General features: G+C 41.1%; 1 protein-coding gene across 4 annotated transcripts in view; it reads right to left on the reverse strand.

Moving 5' to 3' along the window:
- Positions 1-302: 302 nt before the first annotated feature.
- Positions 303-25,000, reverse strand: part of st3gal4 (ST3 beta-galactoside alpha-2,3-sialyltransferase 4) — an 87,296-nt gene continuing 62,598 nt past the window's right edge. Inside the window, exons 8-12 of one of the 4 annotated variants that reach the window (XM_076282100.1) lie at positions 20,653-20,842; positions 18,992-19,105; positions 15,649-15,786; positions 1,769-1,921; positions 303-1,596 (exon numbers count right to left, since the gene is read on the reverse strand). In XM_076282100.1, coding sequence (XP_076138215.1) covers positions 1,507-1,596; positions 1,769-1,921; positions 15,649-15,786; positions 18,992-19,105; positions 20,653-20,842 — 685 coding nt within the window. In that variant the 3' untranslated portion in view covers positions 303-1,506. Of the gene's footprint in view, positions 1,597-1,768; positions 1,922-15,592; positions 15,787-18,991; positions 19,106-20,652; positions 20,843-25,000 lie in introns of those variants that run through there. The other 3 variants (XM_076282102.1, XM_076282103.1, XM_076282104.1) reach the window with 3 other exon arrangements.

The following is a 25,000-nucleotide window of genomic DNA, read 5'->3' on the forward strand; positions in this document are numbered from 1 at the left end:
AAAGATTTTGCAGTAAGACTATGTTGTAGTTTATATACTTTTCAGTGCTTGTGTGTTATGTTTGAAGGCAAAGTTTGGTTTGGAGTGTGGCGTTACGAATGTGTCTAGAGTTTTGGAGGCATAATTCCAGAAATGACCTTTCACAATTGAGAAAAACGGCAATTAAGCTAGTTTTGCATGTGCTTTGACATAAGATAGGATGTCATTAACAGCAGCATTTTAACTCACAAAGATGTTAATGTGTCAACTTTTATAATTGCCTATCAGAGATTGTTGATGAGAACACATGAGAGAGAACAGCATACCAAAAAAATATTTATTTGATTTCATTTTAATATAAATTTAAACAATTCATAGAATAAAATATCCAGTGGTAGAAGTTATGAAGAAATCATTCTAAAAAATTAAATTACAAATTATTCTTATTAAAAGTCTGTCTAAAATCAGACATACAATTCTGGAATTGCAGTATTATTTCTGATCTCATCCAGAATGAGATAGAGAAGGAAGTCCAGCGTAGTAGGAGTTGAATGTTTCACACTTCGATCCATGTGGAAGTGCGAGGGAGAGATAGAGAATGGGCATGTATTCACGAGTGTCATATATAGTGTGTATGTACCTGTACATTTTCAAGTGTCATTATTAGTGGATGGAAACATTCACAAGTTCATGTGTGCAGAAGTACAAATGTAAGAATTAGTCCTTGAGCCAGAGGGGTCGGTCGGTAACATCTGAGGGGAATAAGTCTCATAGTGATTTTTTGGCAAGTCATCGCCCTGTATATGTCTATTATACGCTTATGCAGGGATTTTGTTTGTTGTTGTGTTTCCTTGCCTTTATAAAATAAACTATATGCTATTGTATACTATATATATATATATACACTATAAATATACTATATTTTTGTATTGAAGGTTTTCTGAAATATTATGTATAAATAGGTAAATTGACCATAATCTAATGAAACATGAAATGTATGCATTTCAATATGTCCAAAATGAAAAACAAAAAGAAGAAATTTGAATCTGACCTTATTCAGTGTTAAGGGTCTCTGTACTTAAAATGTATGCAAAAACATTTCAGAGAAGTTGCAATACAAAACAATATTGCAATAATCAATTGTGGAGGTTTTGTGAAGATATTTATTAGTTAAACATATTAGCCTATTCACAATGGACATGAAGAAGCTAATAAAACACAAAAAGCTACCGAATATGCAATTATATCACATATTTTCTAATTCTAGGTGGTATATCTTGTCAAAAATCACTGAGACTTTTATTCCCCTTGAATGGTACCTATTGAACAAAATAAGGGGGCCTGGCTCAAGGACTAGATGTCCCTTAACATCTGTCAATGCAGAGGAGAGAAAATGATAGGGTAAGAGACAGAGAGACATTCAACTCAGATGTACAAACGTGTGTGTGTGTATGTACATGTGTAATGTGTTTGTGGGCACTTATGTTTGTGCATATGTGTTTGTCTTGACATAAATATGTGTATGTGTCAGGAATGCGGATGAAGATATAAAATGGCTCCTGCCTCCTCCAGCTTCCTCAGGGTTTGTGCCTCATGATCAAGGTCATGGTAAGAATCCTGACAAAGACAGGAAGAGACTACTCATGAGGGTGTGGGGACATCTATTATTATCAATCAATGTTCACTTCCTTAGATTAGATTAAAAAACAAAAACAACAGCGTTCATTTAGTATGGTAAAACAGCAAGATATTCATATAAGTTGAGATTTAGAAGAGTGAAGATGCCTACTTTCATAGATTTCATAGTATTGGAACCAAAGTAGTGAATTGGCTGCCTCTGGTTCTTGGCCTCGGGATATCCAAAGCCTGCTATGTGCACCACGTCACAGTAGTTCAGAGCTATGAACACAGCTAAGATCCCAGTGGTTGGGTGGACGGGTTTCTGGAGGGCAAACAGAAGACAGTGGAAAGATGAGCAATACCATTTTTAAACTGTAGGGGGCAGCAGCATCTCTGAGTGGGTCTGACTCATGGTGCTTCTGAGAAGAGAGAGATGGGGGGGGGGAGGTGACATTAGACACTGACTGGGCTCCTCCACCTACCCTGTGAATGATTAGCTAATGGAGGAGGCTAAAGGAAGGGAATGGTGAGAAGTTTCCACATGCCCACTGGAGGGACAGGGGGTGGGGTGGGGGGGGGGGGGTTCTGGAAAACCTACGCAGATGACACACTGAGAACCTTGAGAGATTTCCCCATAAGCACACACTCACATGCAGAGTCACTGATACCCACCCACGCTGTTCCTGTACATGGGTACACTCTCCCACACACAAACACACAACCCCAGTAACTTTCGCCACCTGGTCCAGTCATTCCAAGTCCTCACACGTGTTCGTACCTTTGATCAGGTCCACAAACTGCACTCACACACAGAAATGGGAGGGGGGGAAGACCCCAAATGGGGACAGTGCAGCCCATGAATTTAATAAATAATTCACACACCATATAAACTATACATTTCACCAAACTTCATGACTATCCCTATGTAACAAAAAGGGGCAGAGTTTCTGCCTACCTCCTTCAGCCTGTGTATATACATATATACAATGTTTTACTTTTATGGATTTTGTTTTTATATAGACATACTGTACTGCATTCATCCTTTACAATCTGTGTTTAGTAGTCATCTGCCATTTACTTAAATTATTATGCAATAAGGTTATTATGTTAAACCTTTCACCCACTTTTTGACTGGTTTAAATGAACCTGTTACCCGCTGTTTGTGTGTGGGCTCTGTGTGTCTGACCTTGTTTGTGCTTTATCTTCTTTGTGATCAGCGCTCCACCTCACTTGTGTTAAATCCCCTACTCAGTCCCTTCCCCTACAAACAGTTTCGGTTGCTCATTTCATTTGTAGCAGGAAATGTGCAAGATCTTTGGGTGAAACACACAAACTCAGTAAACAGGCCAGCTCAGGTGCAAGTTGTCAGCTTTGGTCTTCAGTCACTCGTTGAGTGGACCAGCGTAACCCAGAGCTTTTAGACCTTAGACCGCTGCTTTCATGGTCATCATTGATAATTTTTTGACAGAAAAATATGTGCTTCCTTCTTGTTGGGACACAGACTCAAAAAAAGGGTTAAAAATGGAATATTGTAATCTGTACCTACGGTATACAAGGTGTGCGCATGAAATGTGACTGTCAATATCCTTGTCTTTTATTTTGGCCTTGAGTAATATTAGAATTCAAAATGTGCAAAACTGCCTCAATGATATGGGAGATTGAAATGCAAATACATGTCGGAAGAAACACACACACACACACACCTTGCTTGCACCCTGGTGCAAATTACAAGGAAGGAGAGGGGGAGACAGGGTCTATTTCTCAATGAAAATGGTTATTCTTACTTCTAGAATGTAAAAACTATTCTCATAATGAACACACATTAATAGGTTTCCAGGCGTTTCCAGCCAAAAGAGACAGTGAAGATATGTTTTAATAGACAGACTGTCTGACAGCGGCACATCAGAGGCAATGGTGTAGCCAGCTCAGTTTATTATAGTGGAAGCTAATTATTGCAGCATGTTACGCAAATGGAACACTTCATGCCTGGTGTAGCCTCCCTGTTAGAAGGCAGGATATTCACTCTCTCTCTCTCCATCTCTCTCTCTCTCTACCAGGGCCAGAGTTATTAGCATTGAAATGCTTCCAGTAAAGTCCTTCCTGGGTCCAACTTCCCCAGGTAGATTATTGTCCACACTTTCATTGTTTCCCTAGTCACTGAGATATGAGCCTACTTCCTGTCATTAAAGGAGAATTCCGGTGTGATATTGACCTAAAGTGTGTTGAAACATGATACCGAGTGTGAACGTATGTCTCATAGCCCATCTTGGCTTGTCCCCTGCACTCCAAAATCTGGCGCTAGTTAGCCGATGCTACCAACAGCTTTTTCAATGGTGGTGCTTCGGCATCGGGCTAGCCATGCAAATAAATCACTGTTTTACACCATTTACAAGGCTCAATGTATCTCCACACTTCATTGGTAGACTTCCGAGGGCCCTGACATTTAAAACGAGACATTGAGAACTTTAAAAAAGCACTGGTAGTTTACTTACAAGACGATTTATACAGACAGTATCTTCACGAAGTTTAGTGTTTGCAGCCATCTTGAATTTAGTCACGATAAGTCGAGCGACGATTAAAGGAACACGCCACCCAAAATCAGTAGTAATATATGTTCTTACCTTAACTTTCACGAGTTGAGTCATACCTCTCCCGCGCCGGTAGGTGCACTCAAATGCTCTGTCGCGCGGCGCGAATGTGTTAGCATGTTGCTATGCTAGCGGGCTCTGCCGTGGCCGTAGAGAGAGGAACATAGCAGTAATCAAACACCTCAATTTTTTCCCTACTTAAATACAGTTGCACGAGTAGTTGATAAAAATGTGTATCACACAACATGAAACGTGGCGATTTTCCAAGCGAATAAACAGGAGAACTACAATGTGTGGCGCAATAGCACTTGGGAGTACTTCGACCTAGCGTGGTAATATTATTAACACCTAATTGTAGATCCTATCCACCACAGAGTTTAGAATCCATGCTGGATCGACCCTCAGCCTCTCCCTCCCCTCTGAGTGAGAGAGAGGCACACACACTAGAGATGCGCTGATGGGCTATTATTTCAACCATAACTGCATAGCAAAACTTATCATCCATCAGCCATCCATCAGCACCAAAGTTTGTTGACCAAATTTCAGAACTGCACCCGCCCACCATCCGTTGGTTGTTTTAATGTAGGCTATATGGGTGATGCAGCGCTGCTAACGTGAGGCTAGAAAGCCCTTGCCTGTTCTAGAAAGACTGATCTAATGCAGCAAATATATTAAAAGGCTGAAGTCGTACATTGGCTAGGCCTATCCCCAGAATATCAGCAGCAAACTCAGTCTCTGTCGCGCAAAACAGTCTCCAAATAAAACGCACATCGGCCCAGGTGCGCAGCTATCCATTTTTTGAGGGGTATGCAACAACAATATTGGCACCCCCCCCCAAAAAAAAATAAAAATAAAAACACAAACAACTAAAGCAAAACAAAAGGCCAATAATTTACACTATTACTGTGTATTGAATATGTTTTTAAATAAATGCTGCCAATTTGATGTTTAACTTGATGTTATACTTGATACGTAGCCTATTGATAAATGGTGCATTGTCATTTTAAGAGTCTAAACGGTTCTCATAACGTCTTTTTGCCAGCTATTATTCACAATGGATAAGGCTGATAAGCCTACTCTAGCCTTGTTTGTTTGCACCACATTGACAACACAATATTAAGTTATTACAAGGAGCCTTCATTGTTAGGATATGGAAACATGTAATGAGTTGCTGCTAGCGTGACATTTCTGTTTGCAGTTGGCCATTAAAAGTGCAGTATGAGCATGGTAGCCACCTAGCTATCTGAATGGAATAGGCTATGTTTCAATCGGCATTATGCTTAACAAACGCTAGTTAGTCTGTTAACATTCATATTTGCAAGCCTCCAAGCACAGACGTTATCAACAAATCCTACCTGTTGCCTTTCACCGTCCACTTATTTAACTGCTGTTGCATCCCTTGACATGCCATCTCCTTTTCCCTCTTTCTTTTTCTATTTTTTGCCGCCAACAGCTTTTTTTGCTGTATCCATCTTTTTCCATAGACGCCAACTCACTACTCGTAGGCCTATCTGCTCGCTCAGCGCTGACGGCGCCCCCACTCCCTCTTCTATGTCAAAATTCTATGATGGAATCTTTTGTTAGTCCTCTAAAATGTTATAGAACATTGAGAAAATGCTGAAATGGTTTAGAAACGGACAGCAGTAGCTACATATAGAAAGTACCAAATATATTATTATTATTTTTTTACCATCGCTTTGGCGCCCCCATGGTGCTGCGCCCCTATGCGCCGCATATAGCGCATACCCACTTTTTGCGCCACTGCATCGGCCTGTTGCCTATTCTGCCAGCTTGTGACAATATATCGTCCAAAATGCTTGAATGCATTGCATTCTCCACATTTTTGTTCAGTGAATCTTTTGTAAATTACTTTACAATTACCGTCGGGCCCTTGTCAGCAGACTTCGGCTTGCCTCTTGCCACTATTCACTCCTTGTCTTCCGATGTCATTTCTGAGTCATCTACAGATGTTTACACACATTCACCTCCCTAAATAGAACCAACTTGACGTTGACTTCAACCTGTGTTATATCCTAGATGAGACTGCCTGGGTTATTTTGTTTAGATATTAGCCTATATATAAAACACATAATTGTAGCCTACCATTCAGGGAATAGGCATTTAAAAGAGAGACAGAGAGTGATATGACTCAGAAATGACATCGGGCGATGGCAGTGCGAGATGTTCAGAACGTAAGAGCTAAAACTTCTACAAACTCCATAACATCCACAGCGGAAAAAGAAGGCAAGAAAAATAGTCGGAAAACTTAGATGTGTAAGGCAAGCAAGCAAGTTTGGCGGTTGTTACTAAAAATGTGAACATGCACGTTGCACTGTTGTGCGGTGGACTTTCAGAATAAATGGAGTCGGAGTTTCTTTAATATCGAGGCGTCATATTTGTCCGATGGCCTGCTATAAAATGAATTGCGATGTCTGTCTGAAAAAGACGCGCTCGTGCACAGTGTTGCCAACTTAGCGACTTTGTCGCCATATTTAGCGAGATTTCAGACCCCCCAAGCGACTTTTTTTGTAAAAAGCGACTAGCGACAAATCTAGCTACTTTTTCTGGCGTTCTTGGAGACTTTTGGAGACTCTGATGTGATGGCATGTAACGTCCCTTTTTACTCTTCTGTGTGAGCAGTGAGTTCGTGCTGTGTGAAAGTCTCATGCCTGTTTCATTTGTGAATTACATCGAGTTCGCCCGAAGCGTTGCCCCATGATTATAAAAGTAATGACTGGCCTGTAGTATCAGCCCATGTTATTACACGGAAGTAGATATTCTAGCCTATAGATCTAACAGCTCAGACCATGTTATTGGAAGGTGCCGCAACTATGGCCGCAACTTCGGGTGAGATTACAACCAGAATCAACGAGACGAGAGCAATGACATGATGACAGGGAAACAAGGACACGCTGCCAGCATCGTTCAACAAACACACTGAACAAAAGAAAGTAGCCTAGGCTACAACTTCATTCACAAACAGTTCAAAATCGAACATACAGGTTAGGAAAATATAGCATTCGTTTAGGCTATGTAGCCTCAATGTTGTCAATGCAGGACAGACTGTCGGCTGAGGGGGAAAAAATCTGTTGGTCTGTCCTAGTGACATTAAGCCTAAATATATCCAAAATATAGCCAGTAAGGTTAAATTGTGTGTAGCCTATGGTGAAGTTATAATCAGACTTCAACCAGTGCAAAGCAGATGGAGCAGTTGGGAATAGGTTGGACTGCTTTTCAGCCACTTGATGCTCATTCTGGTGTAGGCTATGACGAGATAGTGTACAGAAGTGTAAAGTGTCTCAATTAATATACAAGTATAGTAAATGAAATATATTTAAAGTTGACTATTTGAGTAGGACAAAAGCAAACAGGTGTAAAAGGGAGTTAAAGGGCCATCACCGTTTTTGTTTTGTTTTTTGTGGAGGGGGGGGGGGGGTACACGACGTGGTGACGTAATTTATATGCAAATTAGTATGTGACGTCATCTAGCGACATTTAGCGACTTTTGGAGCTGGCTTTAGCTACTTTCTATTTTAAATAGTTGGCAACACTGCTCGTGCAGTCAAAATGAATGGGAGTCTTCAGAACAGGCTTGTCAGTGAACCTGACATATGTGTAAAGTAGCCTATAATGTGAATGACTTGTTATTTTATCAAGGATTTCTTTCTTTTTGCAAAAAATAAAGTACAATAGGCATTAATTAGTAGGCCAGGAGCATGCTGAAATGATGTGGCAAATTGCGTTTTTTATTACAATGATAAAATTGTAAAAGGACGTGACCGAAGCTGAGGCAAGCCAGGCAATAGGCCTATAGGCCCGATGGTAATTGTAAAGCAATTTACAAAAGATTCACTGAACAAAAATGCTGATGTGGTACATGAAAATTTAGCTAAAAATGTGGAGAATGCAATGCAATCAAGCATTTTGGACGATATATTGTCACAAGCTGCATGGCAGAATAGGCAACAGGCCGATGTGCGTTTTATTTGGAGACTGTTTTGCGCGACAGAGACTGAGTTTGCTGCTGATATTCTGATATTCTGGGGATAGGCCTAGCCAATGTACGACTTCAGCCTTTTAATATATTTGCTGCATTAGATCAGTCTTTCTAGAACAGGCAAGGGCTTTCTAGCCTCACGTCAGCAGCGCTGCATCACCCATATAGCCTACATTAAAACAACCAACGGATGGTGGGCGGGTGCAGTTTTGAAAATTGGTCAACAAACTTTGGTGCTGATGGATGGCTGATGGATGATAAGTTTTGCTATGCAGTTATGGTTGAAATAATAGCGCATCTCTAGTGTGTGTGCCTCTCTCTCGCTCAGAGGGGAGGGAGAGGCTGAGGGTCGATCCAGCATGGATTTTAAACTCTGTGGTGGATAGGATCTACAATTAGGTGTTAATAATATTACCACGCTAGGTCGAAGTACTCCCAAGTGCTATTGCGCCACACATTGTAGTTCTCCTGTTTATTCGCTTGGAAAATCGCCACGTTTCATGTTGTGTGATACACATTTTTATCAACTACTCGTGCAACTGTATTTAAGTAGGGAAAAAATGGAGGTGTTTGATTACTGCTATGTTCCTCTCTCTACGGCCACGGCAGAGCCCGCTAGCATAGCAACATGCTAACACATTCGCGCCGCGCGACAGAGCGTTTGAGTGCACCTACCGGCGCGGGAGAGGTATGACTCAACTCGTGAAAGTTAAGGTAAGAACATATATTACTACTGATTTTGGGTGGCGTGTTCCTTTAAGAATGAACAGGTATGATAAGGGATCAGATTCCAAAAATAATTGATTTTTTGAAATTGAATAATTGATCTATTCAATGCTTCACTTAAGGGTAGAGGAGAGATAGACTTCTCTGCATAGTCTTTCTGCCTCTCCACCTTCTCCATGTTTGTGTACATACTGTCCACTAGCCTACTGTTTTACTGCTACACTGTTTACATGCTATATTAGCACATATGCATATCCCCTCCCTCCCTCCCACAGCCTGGATTGTGGTCGTACTTAATACTTATTATTTAATACTTTACTAATGGCTGTAACCCTACTTCAACCTACAGTATTCTTGCACTGATAGTTTTTATACTTGTCATACAGTATTCTCTTATATGTCCATATTTATTTTATGCTGGTCTCTAGACTTTATTCTTGCACTGTTGGACTTACTTATTTGCACAATCACCATGAAACTCACTCTCATAGAGCACCTTACCATGCATACGGAACTACAGGCCCAGTCCCTGCCCCATCACTGCAAGCGCCTCATGCTTGATCATCCTTAAGCACACTATGTGGATGTTTGATTTAGTTTATTTAGTATTTTCTTTATCTTCTACTGTCTCTATTGTGCAGTGGAGTTTTTTTTAATATTTATATATATTATGTTTTCTTCTGTAAGTGTATGTTGTGTGTGATGTCTGTATGCTACTGAGACCTTGAATTTCCACTTGGGGATCATCGGTGTTGATAGCAATAATTTTACAGTTAAAATTATTAATAATTTAATTTCTAGACTAGTTTCAGTTGGCCATGTGGCCCTTCTTGGTTTAAAACAAAGACACCCTCCCCTCCCCCAATGAAATGCTAATGTACTGGTTCTAAGGGCTATCAGGTCCACAAGACAAAGGATGTTACCTTGATATTAAGCGCTTTCAGATATAACCTCCGGAGTATATGAGGAGGTTTGTCAAACGGAGGTCCTACCCTTCGGATGATTCAGATATGATGCTAAACTGCGGACCTAATACTGACCTTACACGGACGTATGTGTGAACGACATACACGCACATTACAGAATCTCCGTGTGGTTGTCGAGTGAGGGGTGGGGGCTTGTAGAGTTCACAAGATGCTGAGACATGACACAGATTATATGCGGCCGCTGCCTGTCACAGCTGCTTCTTGTTTACAAAATATAGCCTATCATTATGTAGGCTAAAGAAGAAGAAATCTATTGTGCAAAGGCTAATACTTGAAGTAGGCTAGTCACGTAAGTGGGCACTTGAAATTGACCTAGCCTACAGTATTTGTATGTGTGCTTCAAATAAACACATTTATCTGTTTTCAACGTTATGTACCAGAATTAGCTAGGCTATAGAACCCCAAATCTGGTTTGCGTTGGAGAGAGAGAGCATGCACAAACTTTATGGTAGGCTACCAGCCAATTCAGTAGGCTAACTCAAGACTTCAAGATCATACAACGTTTTTAAGCAACAAACAAAATACTAACATTAATAACAGTGAAGTTGTTCGTTTTTTCATGGTTTATTTTTTCCAAAAGCATCCTCGCCCCATGTGTAGCATTTACGTAAGGAGCTTGGAACAAAGTTGGGTTTTCTTCGTTTTCATTTTCTCTAGGCATATATGCTCAGCAAATATCAGCGAGCTCAGCAGGTCATGAAGGCTATCAATGAACAGAAAACCGTGTTGGCTAACAATTTATTAAATACTCCTGTTATTGTCGTCAACGACGTCGCTATAGGCTACTGCCTTTTCAGCGCCTTCTGCTTATGATGATTCAGTCTTCTGAATTCGTTTCTCCTTGCCATGCAGTTGTAGCCTAACGTGTCTCTAACGTTCCTTTCAGGTGTTCTATCAAAATGTTGTATGCCCTCATGGACAGTAGCTCCGTGATGTCTGCATCTTTCCAGGTTGGAGATTTTCTGGACAGCACTATGCCACTCCATCATAACACTGGCATTTAAGTCAGATCTAACCACATGGACGCATGAAAGAAACGTCACCAACACGCCCTCTCACTAGGTGTGATTTTAACCGAATGTTCTACTCCTCGTTCAGACACAGCACATTTACATAATGTCCGGAGGAAATACTAGGTCGGGGGTAGTATAAACACCGGGTGAATTCGGACTTCCATATGACCGGTTATGTCGTTCAGATATACGGCCCCACCGCTTAACATCGGCAGAACCTCCGGTCTTACACGTATGTCTGAAAGCGCTTTCTGTCTATAACGTTGAAAACAGATAAATGTGTTTACTCGAAGCATACATACAAATACTGTATGTGCGCACTTACGTGACTATCCTACTTCAAGTATTAAATATAGATTTCTCTTCTTTAGCCTATAATGCATAGGCTACACTTTGTAAACAAAAAGCAGCTGTGACAGGCAGCGGCCACATATATTCTGCGTCATATATCTCGCATCTTGTGAACTGTAAGCCCCCACCCCTCACTCGACAACAACACGGAGATTCTGTAATGTGCGTGTATGTCGTTCACACATACGTCCGTATAAGGTCAGTATTAGGTCCGCAGGTTAGCATCATATCTGAATCATCCGAAGGGTAGGACCTCCGTTTGACAAACCTCCGCATGTACTCCGGAGGTTATATCTGAAAGCGCTTCATGTGTCATGAAATGTAAATATATTCATGTTTGGTATCATTGTAATAGTCTCAGTACAAGGATTGTAATGATTTGATTGTGAGAATGTTTGGAACATTCTATAACTGATATTTCTGATATATAAGATATCTCTCCTCATGCTACTCAGATAGGTGTGAAGTGGGTGTGAGTAGGTGTCTGATGCCAAGTGGAGAACCAACCAAGTGGGCTTGTTTTGGCGTCAAAATTCTTCCTTTGTTTAACCCATACAAAAGTAACTAAACTGCAATGTTTAGAAGATTAGAAGGATGGAGAACTGAAGAGAGGGAGAGGTTGGCTACAGGCCTACATAGACCATAGACCATTTTTTTGTACCCTCTATGCTTGTAACAGAATAAACCTGATTCATGAGTTTTTTCCTGAAGTTTGCCAGTCTAAGATTAAGTAAGGGATAATGTATAGAACGCCGGTCATTATTGGGAAAATAAGTCCCGACAGGGCGAACCGGACCCCGACGCGCCAGCGGAGCAGTCTTGTTTCGCCCTGAAGGGGCTTATTTTCCCATAATGACCGGCGTTCTATACATTATCTCGCTTGTTATACGGCTACTTGCCAAAACGAAATAATAAACTCCCCACGATATGACTTTAGCCTACATAGCCTAGCCTATTTGTTACCGTTCATCGTGGCATTTGCTGAGAAACAAATAGTTCGCAACAACACACGCTGCTGAACTTGAATCAAACATTCTTTAGAACACAGCTGATCAACCGTCTGCTTTCACGTTTGAATGAAGTTCCAGTCCTTGCGTAGTGATATGAAAGACGTATCATAAGCACAAAACCCGTGCCCATTGACAGCGGTAATTATTATGTTTGCAGCGGTAATTACATGAATTTATTTGACCGTAGAACGTTGGGAAATCCCATTCAAGTCAATGGAGCGTTCTACTAGCATTGTGAAGAGCCGTATAATAATATTAAGTAATTATTCACCACTTTCAGTGTCTGTGTCTGCATCAGAACTGAGTGTGTAACAGCATTAAACCTTCACTTAGAGGCATTGATGCTGGGAAAAAGAAAACTCTGGTAAAGTGGGAAGCTTGAGACTATCCACTGAATTGACCTTACACGACTACCTCTGAAAAGGGGTGGGGGGGAAAAAAAGTTTCCGAACACTTCACTTCTTGGCTGCCTGCAGGCCTCTTTCTCACATCCTTTTCAAGTCATTTGCCATTTTAATTCACTTCATTGGCTCTGGTTTCCAAGGTAGCCAACACTCAGCATTTACACCCAAGAATCCTGACGGAACCATCCAACAAGATAGCAGGAAAACTGAAACAAGCCGTTTAACTTGTATATTTTTAAACATGTTAGGTCCATATGTGTTTGTGCTATGTCGTTAATGTGAAAATGAACAGCTACCTCCTCGGTCAGCTCTAGCCACTGAAAAGAAATAAGCGGAGAAATTAGGCCAATTGCAAAAAAGCTCTTCAGATTGACGTGGCGTTGATGAGCTGATTACTATTAATGAGCTCGCCCAGTTGAGACCATGCCCACAAAATTCGTTTAGCTCTGTGACAGTTTTCATAGGCCTATGCAAGGATGGCTGAATGTCAACGGACTTGTGCGGTATGCAGAAATAGAACTTCAACAATGTATTTTGCCCAAGAACCCAGATTTGAGGATCAAATGGCTTCAGTTTATTTTTTGAAACAATGCCACAGGCTTTGCAAAAAGGTTGCTGTTGAAGCCTGGAGCAGTAGGCTACCATCGCAGTCTACGACCAGTGCCTGTAAGTAAAACGTTATTGTCAACTCAAGGAAGAAGTGCTATGTTATACAGGTTTAATGAACTCGCTAGCCTAGCAGGTTTTATTTATGCACATTTGGACAATGCTAGCACTCGCTAGCCAAGCTAAGTTCACGCCATGAAGCTAAAATTAGTTGATAACGGCTGTCATGTTATGGACGAAACCTACTAGCTGTTAGCCAATCAGAGTCAAGCAGCTTAGCTTGTTGAATATTAATGAGAACTGGCGCAAATCGAGCCGAGTCTTAATGCAGGCTTTCAATACCATGCTAGAATGGTTTCCACAAAAAATGTTACAGAGTCCATGGTAGAACTTCAGACATTACCACAAAGTAATGAAATACATGTGGCAGGGCATCTTTAATTAAAACAGATGACTACAAAATACTTGCAAAAGGACTCTGATGCATACAAATAAGATGTACAGGAACTACAGAACCTACATATTAGGATATTATGTGTTTTTTGTCCCCCTTACAATCTTTTTAAAGCCAAGACCAAAATCACTGAGGTGGCAGCTGTACAGGTGCAGGCCAAACGCTGGTAGACACAGTGACAAATTGAATATGACAGACAAGAAACCCTCTGGTGACTGAGATTTCTTTACAGACCGGAGAGAGTGAGAATGCCCAAGTAAGGGGGACTAATTTAGTCACATCTGGCACATTTGCACAGCAATAGAGAGTGACTGTGCCCATATGTTGAAAATGAAAATGAAAATACGCCACAGTTTGAGGAACTGTGTGACGGCAAGAACTATCACTCTGCACTAGAACATAAAAAGGGAACAAAGTGGTAGAGAAAGACCGTGGTGGAGGTCCACACCCAGGGTGGAATCTAATGTGACACGCCTCACGTTTCCTGTGAAAAAAAGGAAATTTGTGTCTGGCCGTTGTTTCAGCCTTGGTCCTAAGGTAAAGCTCTGCCACAGGACATTCCTCTACATCCGCTTCTCCTACACACTTAATATGGGTTTTCACTCTGTCTTCCACAGACTCTCCCTTTGGCCCCCTCTCTCCCCCCTTCTCTTCAGTGTACGCAATACCAGGGGAAGAGAAACTGCTTGAAGGAAGTGAATCTTCACACCCCAATAAGGTATACAGAGTTTGGGCCCTGAGGGTCAGGGGGTGGGATGTATGGTGTTGCATCTCATCAATGGTGAATTTGAGAAAATTGAAAGAAAATTTGTGAGTGTTGGTGAACATGTGTGAATGCATGTGTAGCATCCCCTGAAGTCTAACTTTATATTTGTGCGACTGCATGCATGTGGTTTGTGATTTTGTTTCTGTGGTTCCATTGGTGAACATGAGTGTAAATGCAAAGCCTGTGTTAGCACACTTACATCTCAATGTGTTTAACTGTGGGAAATTGTGTGTGTGAATGTGTGTCCAAATGACTACTAGCAGACAGTCATGTTTGTTTGCGCTCCTCTGTGAGGCCCCTGTCCTGACTTGTCTGCCAGCAGAGGGTCAGTCATTGCTGCCTAAGCAGACATTGCCTAAGCACAGTGGCTGCATGCCAAGAACATGCCACCCATGTCAGAGAGATAGATGTCTTGACAGAGCGAGTGAAACAGAGAAAGCGAGACTCAGAGGGAGAGAGAGAGAGGAGTGGGTGGGATAAAGAGAATGTTTCTTTCTAACAAAGATAGGAGGGGGGGTGGAGGCGTAGAGAAAAGGATTAAGAAGTGTGGTGAAATAAGCTATGAGAGATGCAGAGAGAGAGAAAGGGGGAGATGAGGTGACTGTGTCACACCATCCTCTCATTGGCCTGTCGCAGCAGGGACCCATGATGAGCAGATGAGCACACAAAAGCCTGACCTGGGATGGCAATGCAGGATCTTACATGGCATTGGAGATGCAATGACCTACAGCATAACATCTCACAATATATCTGCTGTGCTTAAAAGTCACAAATGCTGTGATTCTATATTAATAGTTTTGTGTTAATTACGAAAAGGAAATTACATAGCAATCAGCAAACACCCTCACCAAAAATGGGAAAAATATTGAGCATTAAAGGTGAGGTCAGCAAATATAATCATATATCATTTTTCGCTTGCTTCAATTTCCATCAAATTCTGAACCCCAAGCTGTACATTCAACAGGTAGTAACAAGATCCAAACTATTGCATGTGTACTGGCCAAGAAAGCATGCATGTGTGAGAGGGGTGTACTTATTTTCACAGGTGTGTTTCAAAACAGCTAACTTTTTTGCCAAAATTGCTGACTCCACCTTTAATGGGCCCGAGGGTTTTGACATCCATCATGAGGGTGGGGGCTGCGGCTCACCTCTCTGCCCTTTGGATTTAGAGGAATCTGGAGCAGTTTGCTGGCGGTGTGGTGCAGAAAGTATGGGTCCAGCACACGGATCTGACTGGTCTTACCCAACCAGATCTGTGGAGGAGGCTTCCAGAAGCCTTTCCTCACCTAACAGACAGACAGAGGGAGGGGGAGGCGTTGGAGAAAGAGGGAAAAAGACCATCAATTTTCTAATACCTGTTACCATGACATGTGATGTCAGTGACCTTTACTCTATTGATTTAGCCTTTTAAACATGCATACCTTCAATTTTAATGTATGGTGCAAAGTGCAACAGTAGCCTCGTTTAATAAGAATAGTTGTGTGATGTGTACATTTCTTTCTAATGTGCTCAAATTACTTGATTGTGATTGGCTGAATCACGTTCGATGCCATTGTAAAATGCAGCATAAACATACATCTTGACCGCATTTTGTTCTATATTACTGCGCTACCATAACTTGATACAAAAGTAAAAGTAGCTGCGTCTCGACGTCATTCAGATAGAGGAAATATATTTCTTGGCGCAAGAGTGATTATCTATGAATAAATCGGTTCCATTTCTAGTTGATGTGCCTTTACTTTATGAAACTTTGCCAGGTATTTATAGTAACAGTTTTAGAAAAGCAATAAGCCACTCAAGTCCGTAGGTTACACTGATTCTACAACAGCTGGGGAGGAGGGGGGGGGGGGTTTAAGGCACTCCGCTAGCACGTCAGGCCTAACAACGCCCCTTAGCTGTTGTAGAATTAGTGTACCCTACTACCCTGTACCCTACGGCCTCTCGTTTGATCGTTTGACTGAACTTTTTTCAGGCCATAAGTCATACGTTGTTCATATCTACCTATAGAGATAGCACCCCTTTTGCGGTCGCGACCTATTTGTTTTTAATGTACAAAAAGATGCAAACAGCAAAGTAAAGGGAGTATTCGCCTTATTCACACGCCGGCCATTGTTTAAACCAAAACGAGGCTACAGGGTACACTTACTATATAATTAATGCCACCTACAGGTGAATGCATAGAACATAACAATCCTATAGTTTGTGTACCCTGTAGCCTCGTTTTAGCCGCCAATGGCCACCATGTGAATAAGGCGAATTGAGTGTTCTTGATTGAGACTGAGTTTTCCTGATGAACAAAAATATATTTTAGTACCATCCCTGACCATTGCTGATTAGCCATTGCTGTTCTTTTCTACTGCAGCAATATTGTAGAAAGGCTTTAACACACTCTTATTTAATTACTTCAGGGCAAAAGTGTTTAAAGGGGAGATTTTTTTCTTGTTAATATGCAATTCAACACCAAGTAAAATCTATAAAATCAAGTTTACAAGACTTCCCATTTCCTCATCAAAGTAACGAATCAGAACATTCTAGATATTGTTCATATTTCCATTTGTTGCCTCATCCGCATTTAATGAAAACATGGTAATTTTGAGTTTTACAGACAACTCAGTTTTCCAATGAGCAGCAATACTGTGTGTGTCCATGTAGGAGGTCTGCGCATTTGATAACGACAATCTGGAGACGGCGCCTTTGTCTTCAGCAACAGATTGTATAAGGTTGACAAGAGGCTGCGATATGGTGAAGGGCAGGTGGTGTTGCGTTATGAAAGAACATGCGTAGCCTACTTTCTAAACGTAAAAACGGTCAGCCATAGATAAACGTAGCCTACCTCTGTCGTGGTGGCTAGCACCAGGTAGGGAAGATGTCCTGAAGTGCACGAATGTTAACCTTATGGCGGTCTTCTGATTGGTGGCGTGCTAAAACGTTTTCCTATTGCATCCATAAACAATTTTCTTGCAGAGAACCACGCAAAAGCAAACCCCTGGCACTTTAATTTCTTTACACCATGGCTTGTTAGTTCTCCTCCGTTTCCAACAGCTGCCCATCTCCATAAATTTTTTTAACTTTTGACACCTGCCTTCCTTTAGCAACAACGCATACATGACAGCTAGTGGCCTTGCCAAATAGACGCACACAAATCATGACGCTAATATGCGAGGTTCTGGTAGGCCTACTGGTTATGGTTTTGTGCTATAAATTAATAATATTTTATAGCAACGTTTTAAGTTGACTATTTTAAATTGCATGATTATTTTTTGTCAACATACACTCACAACCTACTGTCGTTAAAAGTGAGGCCCAAAATAGGCTACAAGGCTGTCTGTGCGTCACAAACACGACTGACCCCCTTACTCGACAGTTCGCGATGATGACAATATTATTATTATTATTATTATTTTATGTTAACACGCTCAGACAAAACCTTCCGTCGCAATTGTGAAAAACATTGTTGTCATAATAGACGGGATAATAAATTGCATAGGCTACGGTTTATATTGCGTCGCTTTACACATAATGTTAGTTGCATTGATTAAAAACTAACAATAATAGTAGCCTACATCGGGTGGCATAGCAGGCTATCTGTTCAAGTCATAGGTGACACCCAAAATGAATGACCTCCCCTGACAAGAGTTCGCGATAGTAAGAAATTGTCTACATTGATGCACGGAAAGAACACAGCCTATACGCTTATTCTCATATCCAAAAAAGTTAAACGGATTGGCCAACCTCATCAGCTGTCTCGATTGTGTCACTATAATCCAACTTTTAGACCGTTATAAGTGTTATAAGTGTTCTTTTTTTAAGCAAACGCTCAAGACAAGTGTGTAGCAACATAAACAAAGCGAAACATATGGCTGACGTAGGCTATCTTCTTGAGCGGTCACTGATTGAGACACAGAAAGTTCTCAAGAACACTATTAGGTCTTAAACATTTACCTAATATTTGTAGTTGCCTTAAAAAGGAAAAGCAAAGGTGACAGCCCCCCCCCCCCCTGCTATTTTTCTCATCGGATCTGCATCGATCTCAAATATGACATTTCTAAAATCAAATTGACGGAAATCCGTCCTACGACGGAGAACTTTAATCCTTGGGCTTATTGCTTAAATCTATCGTCTGTTCAGTGCAGTTATGAAACAACAAGTTGGAGCTAAGGAAAAGGCAAGCAGAACAAACTGCCTTTTTGATGTTGTCAGTTGTCTCAGAAAATGATCACAGTGGAAGTATTATTATTATGATGCCAATTCTTTTCACAAAATGAAGTAATGGGCATACACGCAAACTGATTGAGCATTTACATGCCTGCTAAATCAGATTGCAGAATGAATCATTCGAAAAGGAATACACCACCCCTTTCAATTCGATTGAAATTCAGATCGGCCGGTGTTATTTCGATCAAGGTGTTTATATGAGGATTTTTTATTCCGATTGAAGCATGAATCCAATTATAATCAGATCAAAATGTGCCCATGTAAACCTCCACCTGCTGTTTCTCCCCACGCAGCTGATTCTTCAGAGTCAACCATAAAATTGGGAAGAGAACGCTGTGAGTGGAGGGACCAGCATGCTGTAAGTAACCGGTGTTGTTTTTCACAGAACACCTGGAGTATAAAAATTGGATTTAACGAGTGCTTGCCACTGGTACAACGTCTTAAATGTCAAAGACTAGCCATGGCAGTGGCTGGGGACCAGGCATACACAAACGTGTGAGACAAAGTGGAATAGAACATTATGTCCAATATTCCAATATATGGTTTAATGTTCTTCATTATGTCCAATATTCCAATATGTGGTTTAATGTTCTGCATTTCTCATTAGTGGGTCACTTTGATACTAAAAGTATGATTCCATATAATGACTGTATGATATCTGTACTGTCCCTGTGTATATCTGTGTGTGACTGTATTTAGAGATAAGCAGGAATATTATGACTTTGCAGTGTTTCACTGTTCTGCATGGTGTAGTGAGAAATTTTGGCCTTAAAGGTGTTTCCATTTAAGTGCAGGCTATATTCAACCATTTACTCTTTTGGTATGGTCTGTGCAAAGCTGAAGAAAGAGACGCTGCTGTAAGCAGAAAGTGAAGGAGAGATTTATGTGTTAACAACTGTGGAATTCCATGTTCAAGGTGTTTGCGCAGCCATGCTGGGTGTGTGAGTGTGCAGTCCCGCTGTGTGTGTATGTGTCTTCATGGTGAGCGCATGGTTGCAGCCTTGCTGAAAGTGTGTGCGTATGCCATGATGTCTGGATGTATGTGCGTGTGTCAATGCTGTGTATGTGTGTACCATGGCTTAGGTGTGTGTGTGTCCTCGAAGGAGGCTGGGTAGGCCTCTTCTCGACGGCTGGCGCCCTAAGACCTTATTTACTGTCTTGGGGTCAATCTTGACTGAATTCCATGGCCCTTGGTCGTTATGGGATACAGCCTTATAGATATGGTTGACTCTTTGGTTAACTATGTCGTAAACAAGTTTGCGTACCATTAATGGAGATGTCATGTCTTGTCTGAACTGTCAGTGAAGTATAAAAAGTGTTTCTCTGTTTGTAACATCAGACTGCGTCTGTTAGCAACACGACGTAGGTCTCCGGATTCGTGAATAAAGCTCTCTGAGATTTCTGACTTGACTCCTGGCTGACTGAGACTTCATTTCTGAAACAATCCCTAGACAATTTTAAGTTCCTACAATGGCTGCGTCAGTAGCTATCTGCTCCGGATTGCCAGGTTGCCACTAATCAGGGTCTGATTCAGTGCAGTCCACGTGAGATGGGATGACCAACGCCATCTCCCGTCAGCCTGGAGGGATACTTAAACCCTAACTATTTCCTTGTCTAGTTAGAGCAGCTGATGGATCTTTAGGTGAAGTCATGCTGTCTCTCCCTTGATGCGCATCATTGTAAATAAACTCTGTTCCTGATTTTTCATACTATTGGTCTGACTGGGTCTCTATTAAATCTATGGAATCAAAAATTACCATCACGTGCTTATTACCCACTGTGGCCATTAACACCCTAGAGAGACTCTCTCTGCCATCACATTCTGCCAAAAACTACTAGCTGCGTCGTATTAACCACAGAGCTTAGCGTCAGGAGAAATGAGAGAGATGAAAAGTCTGGTGAAAGGAAGTGGAGGGGCGAGTCCGGGCATGCCGTACCCTTTTCTCATCATACAGGATCTCTTTGAGCCAGCGCAGGTCCTGCTGCTTGAACGGTACCAGCACCAGGAGCGTGTCCGGGTTGTTTTGGAGGCTGGGGTTGTAGACGGCTGACTCGGGGTAGAAGAGGCGCAGGGTGGTCTTGTTACCCACATCGTGCTCATAGCCCCGTACTGGGGCGTCGTTGAGCCTGCATAACCCAAACAAGAGAAGAAAAAAAGTGTGTTAGTGTGTGGGGAGGGGGCGGGGGTGGGTTATGTGTCAGCATGTTCTGCAATTGAGCAATATTGCAGCATAGTTGTGTAACTGTCAGTACTGAAAGAAGAAAATCAATGAACTCATTCACAGTTAAAAACACTTCTGTAATCATGTATTTCCTTTAACTTTTTTTTTGCAATCCTGTCCAACTGTAAAGTGCTGAGTGTGACTCAGGACTACAAGACATCCTCAAACAGTCAAGTTCCAGAGTAACCTGTGTGCTCAGTTTGATCACTGGAACTTCTGCATCGTCTTCCTGAGAGCTGCATACTGTCCAAAACAAACCACCAGATACCATTTTCAAGAACAACCTTCGCTAATGGCCACTAAAGTTTAGTGTTAAAGTTAAGTCATTTCATTTTTGGTCATATATCATGAACTGCTATAAGGGGTCCTTAGCATGTTTTTAGCCGTCTCTCTAAAAGTGTCATCTACTCTCTTCGTGTTAAAACCACATATGGTACTTTCCGTTTCCTGGCACCTTGTTTCTCAGAAGCAACCATTACAGTACTCTCTAGAGTGCAGGCCTCTGCAACGTGTGTGCAGAAAATTTCTTTTTAATGGACTCTAATGCCCTTGTTTACAACAATGTGATTAAAACGTGGCTGAGGGAAACAGCATTCTTTATCTTGAACTGCGTCCATACTCTGACCCCTTTGGTGTTTGTAATAGCGAGGCCAATGAACCAGGTTTTTCTCCACTTTAGCTTCTGGGAAGAGAGGGTGAAATGCAGATGGAAGGGGGTGGGGTGAGAGGTTGAAAGGTGGCAGTTAATGATTGGTGCTTAAACAAAAAAGGGGGTCAGTAAGAGGCTTAAAAACAATTAAAAACGGCGTGGCCGTTTTAAAGCCGTAAATAACATTGTGAAACATAGGCACATGAGCTTCTTGGCAGGGGAAGCGAAACAGCCTTTTAAGAGAGTCTGCCAAGCCAACATTTTACAGGGTATGGTGGAAAGTAGCACTGGCATTTCACTGTTATTTGATCGGGAGGGTTAAGAGAGAGGGGGCAGTGAACTAGGGAGTGAAGATGTACACCTGAAAATGATGATCACTTTGAAACACTCAAGTCAGATGGATAGTAAACTGGTAAATGCATAAAATAATAATACTAATAATTATAATAATAATAATAACTAGAAAAGCATTTCCTGAAGGAAATACAGTGCATGAAAATGCAAAAATATGATGTAAAATATCATACAGAGTAAAAACAAACTATATTGGTTGCTAGGTAGATGAGGTTTAATATAGTTGGAATGACTGAACAGTTAAATAGGTGGATAGTTTAAATCAGTGTTTCCCAAACTTTTTTTCAGGGGACCCACTTTTTAAAAATGACAGACCATCGCGACCCATTTCATTTCAGATCTAACATGCAACCACCAATATTGTTTTAGGCCACAAGTCCTCAAACTTTTCTATGCCCCCCCCAACCATTCTACAGTGCCATATCAGAGAATCTGGCCATATCTAGATACGTAATAGCGCCTAAGACTGCCTACTACTACAGGGAAAGTTGAATCCGCATTTTTCTCTGGAGTTAAACGTTTGCTAGGCCTGATACTAAGGCTGTGTATTGATGTTGTGACAAGCTATGTTGTTGTAAGAATGTGAAATTGATAAATATCAGAAGAGGCTTTTCGCAATAGCCAAAAGATAATGCGCTTTCACTTTAGCCTAGTACAGTTTGCGAGGTGGAAAACGAGAGGAAATAATACATTTTAAAATGTCCATTTAAATTGTAGCCTAATATAATGAATGAACTGGTGTGCGTTTTAAATCCGAAATAATAAGGAATGTGAGGAGGCTACTATTAACTTTAAAGAGTGCATCTACAATCGAAACTATCAGCCTATGACGCAAATTGAATAGCCATGCCCGGTATACGGATGTCTGCTTTAGTTGACAGCATGATAACTAGATTTTAATCGGTCAACAGAAGCAGCTGTCCGTTAATGTTCGTGCTGATTCATGTCCCTTGCATTTTGCAACTGCGAGGTCAATAGCAGGCGCCTCACAGTTTTGTGAGTGAGATGCACGCTGTCCCCTCTGCGACACGTTCGCCCCCATTTCTACAGCTATTCTAGGGCCTTGACTGTGGTAAACAAACTATATCCTAATAGAAAACTGATAGCTTTCCTGGTTAAATGGTATAAGCTAGGCCTATTACACAACATAAATTGTGCTGGCGACCCAAATAAAATCCCCTGCGACCCACCCGTGGGTCACGGACCAGTCTTTGGGAACCAATGGTTTAAATGGTTAAATTATTTAGGTAGATAGTTGACGATAACTAACAGTTGAAATGGCTCTAATGTTTGCTAGCAGTTATGCTAACTATGTTAACAAAGATAATAATGTTAACCAAGTTACTTAACTTAGTTAATTTAGCTAATGTTTTCTAGCAGTTTTTTTAAATGTTAATAATGTTAATGCTGTTAACTATGCTAACCATGTGACTTAGCTAAGTTAGCTAATCATTTTTAGTAGTTATGCTAACTATGCTAACTAGCATGTTAACTATGTTAACCATGTGACTTAGCTAACTTAGCTAATCATTTTTAGCAGTTATGCTAATTAGCATGTTAGCATGCTAACTATATTAACCATGTGACTTAGCTAACTTAGCTAATCATTTTTAACAGTTATGCTAACTATGCTAACTAACATGTTAACAATGTTAACATGCTAACTATGCTAACCATGTGACTTAGCAGTTATGCTAACTATGCTAACTAGTATGTTAACAATGTTAACATGCTAACTATGCCAACCATGTGACTTAGCTAACCTAGCTAATCATTTTTAATAGTTATGCTAACTATGCTAACTAGCATGCTAACAATGCTAACCATGTGACTTAGCTAACTTAGCTAATCATTTTTAACAGTTTTGCTAAAAATGCTAACAATGTTAGCATGCTAACTATGCTAACCATGTTACTTAGCTAACTTAGCTAATAATTTTTAGCAGTTTAGTTAAAAAGGCTAACAATGCTAGCAATGCTAACATGCTAACTATGCTAACCATGCTAACTAGCTACAATGGGTAGGAGTCATAGTTGATGACAAGTAACAGTTACAATGGCTGAATAATTAAAAAGTTCAGTAGTTTAAAGGGTTAAATTGTTTAACAGTGAAATATTGTAGCGAGGACTTTTATTTTGAAACAGTTTTTGGCAGAGGAAGCAGTTGAACAGGATGTGTAGTCTTAATAGAGCAAGTTTGTATCATGGACTGTTAACACTCAACATGTTCTGAAGAAGTCCAGACAACGACTCTACTTCCTTCGTCAGCTAAGGAAATTCAAAGTTTCTACATCCATCATGAAGGCCTTCTACACTTCAGCGGTTGAGAGTGTTCTAACTGGTAGCATCATCATCTGGTATGGGAACTCCACAGTTAGAGATTGTAGTACTCTGCAGAGAGTAGTGCGCTCAGCTGAACGTACTATAAGAACTCAACTCCCTGCTCTACAAGATATCTATTCCAGAAGAGTACTCCTAAGAGCCCAAAAGATTCTGAAGGACTCTTCTCATCCTAACAATGGATTATTCCTACCGCTGAAATCAAGAAGACGCCTATGTAGTCACAAAGCCAGAACTGAGAGACTCAGGAGAAGTTTTTATCCCCAGGCCATCCGAACTTTGAACTCACACTATACTGACTTTGCACACATTCACTCCTCAGCACTCTCAAACATTTCCCAACTCTGAACTCACACTATACTGACTTTGCACTCATTCACTCCTCAGCACTCATGACCCCCCCCCCCCCACACACACCTACACCTACATGACTTTTAGCCCTTTTACATCCCTCTCCCTATGCTACAGACCTTTTATTTATTTTCTTATTTCATCACACGTCAAAACACACACACACACACACACACACACACACATATCTGACTTTCTCCAACTTTTGCACATCTCCATAGAACTTTTTATTTATTATTTTTGATTTCTCCATCTATCTACCCATGTCCTTGATTGCCTAGCCTTTCTGCCCCCCCCCCACCCCCATCCCCAACACACACACTTACATCATCACTGTCATCACCTCACATACATACAGCACACTGCTTGC

This window comes from Alosa pseudoharengus, unplaced genomic scaffold (assembly GCF_046254945.1).
Source record: "Alosa pseudoharengus isolate Yale_2024_CS ecotype anadromous, Long Island Sound unplaced genomic scaffold, YU_APseudo_1.1 YU_APseudo_1.1_scf_13, whole genome shotgun sequence".
Classification (NCBI taxonomy): Eukaryota; Metazoa; Chordata; class Actinopteri; order Clupeiformes; family Clupeidae; genus Alosa; species Alosa pseudoharengus.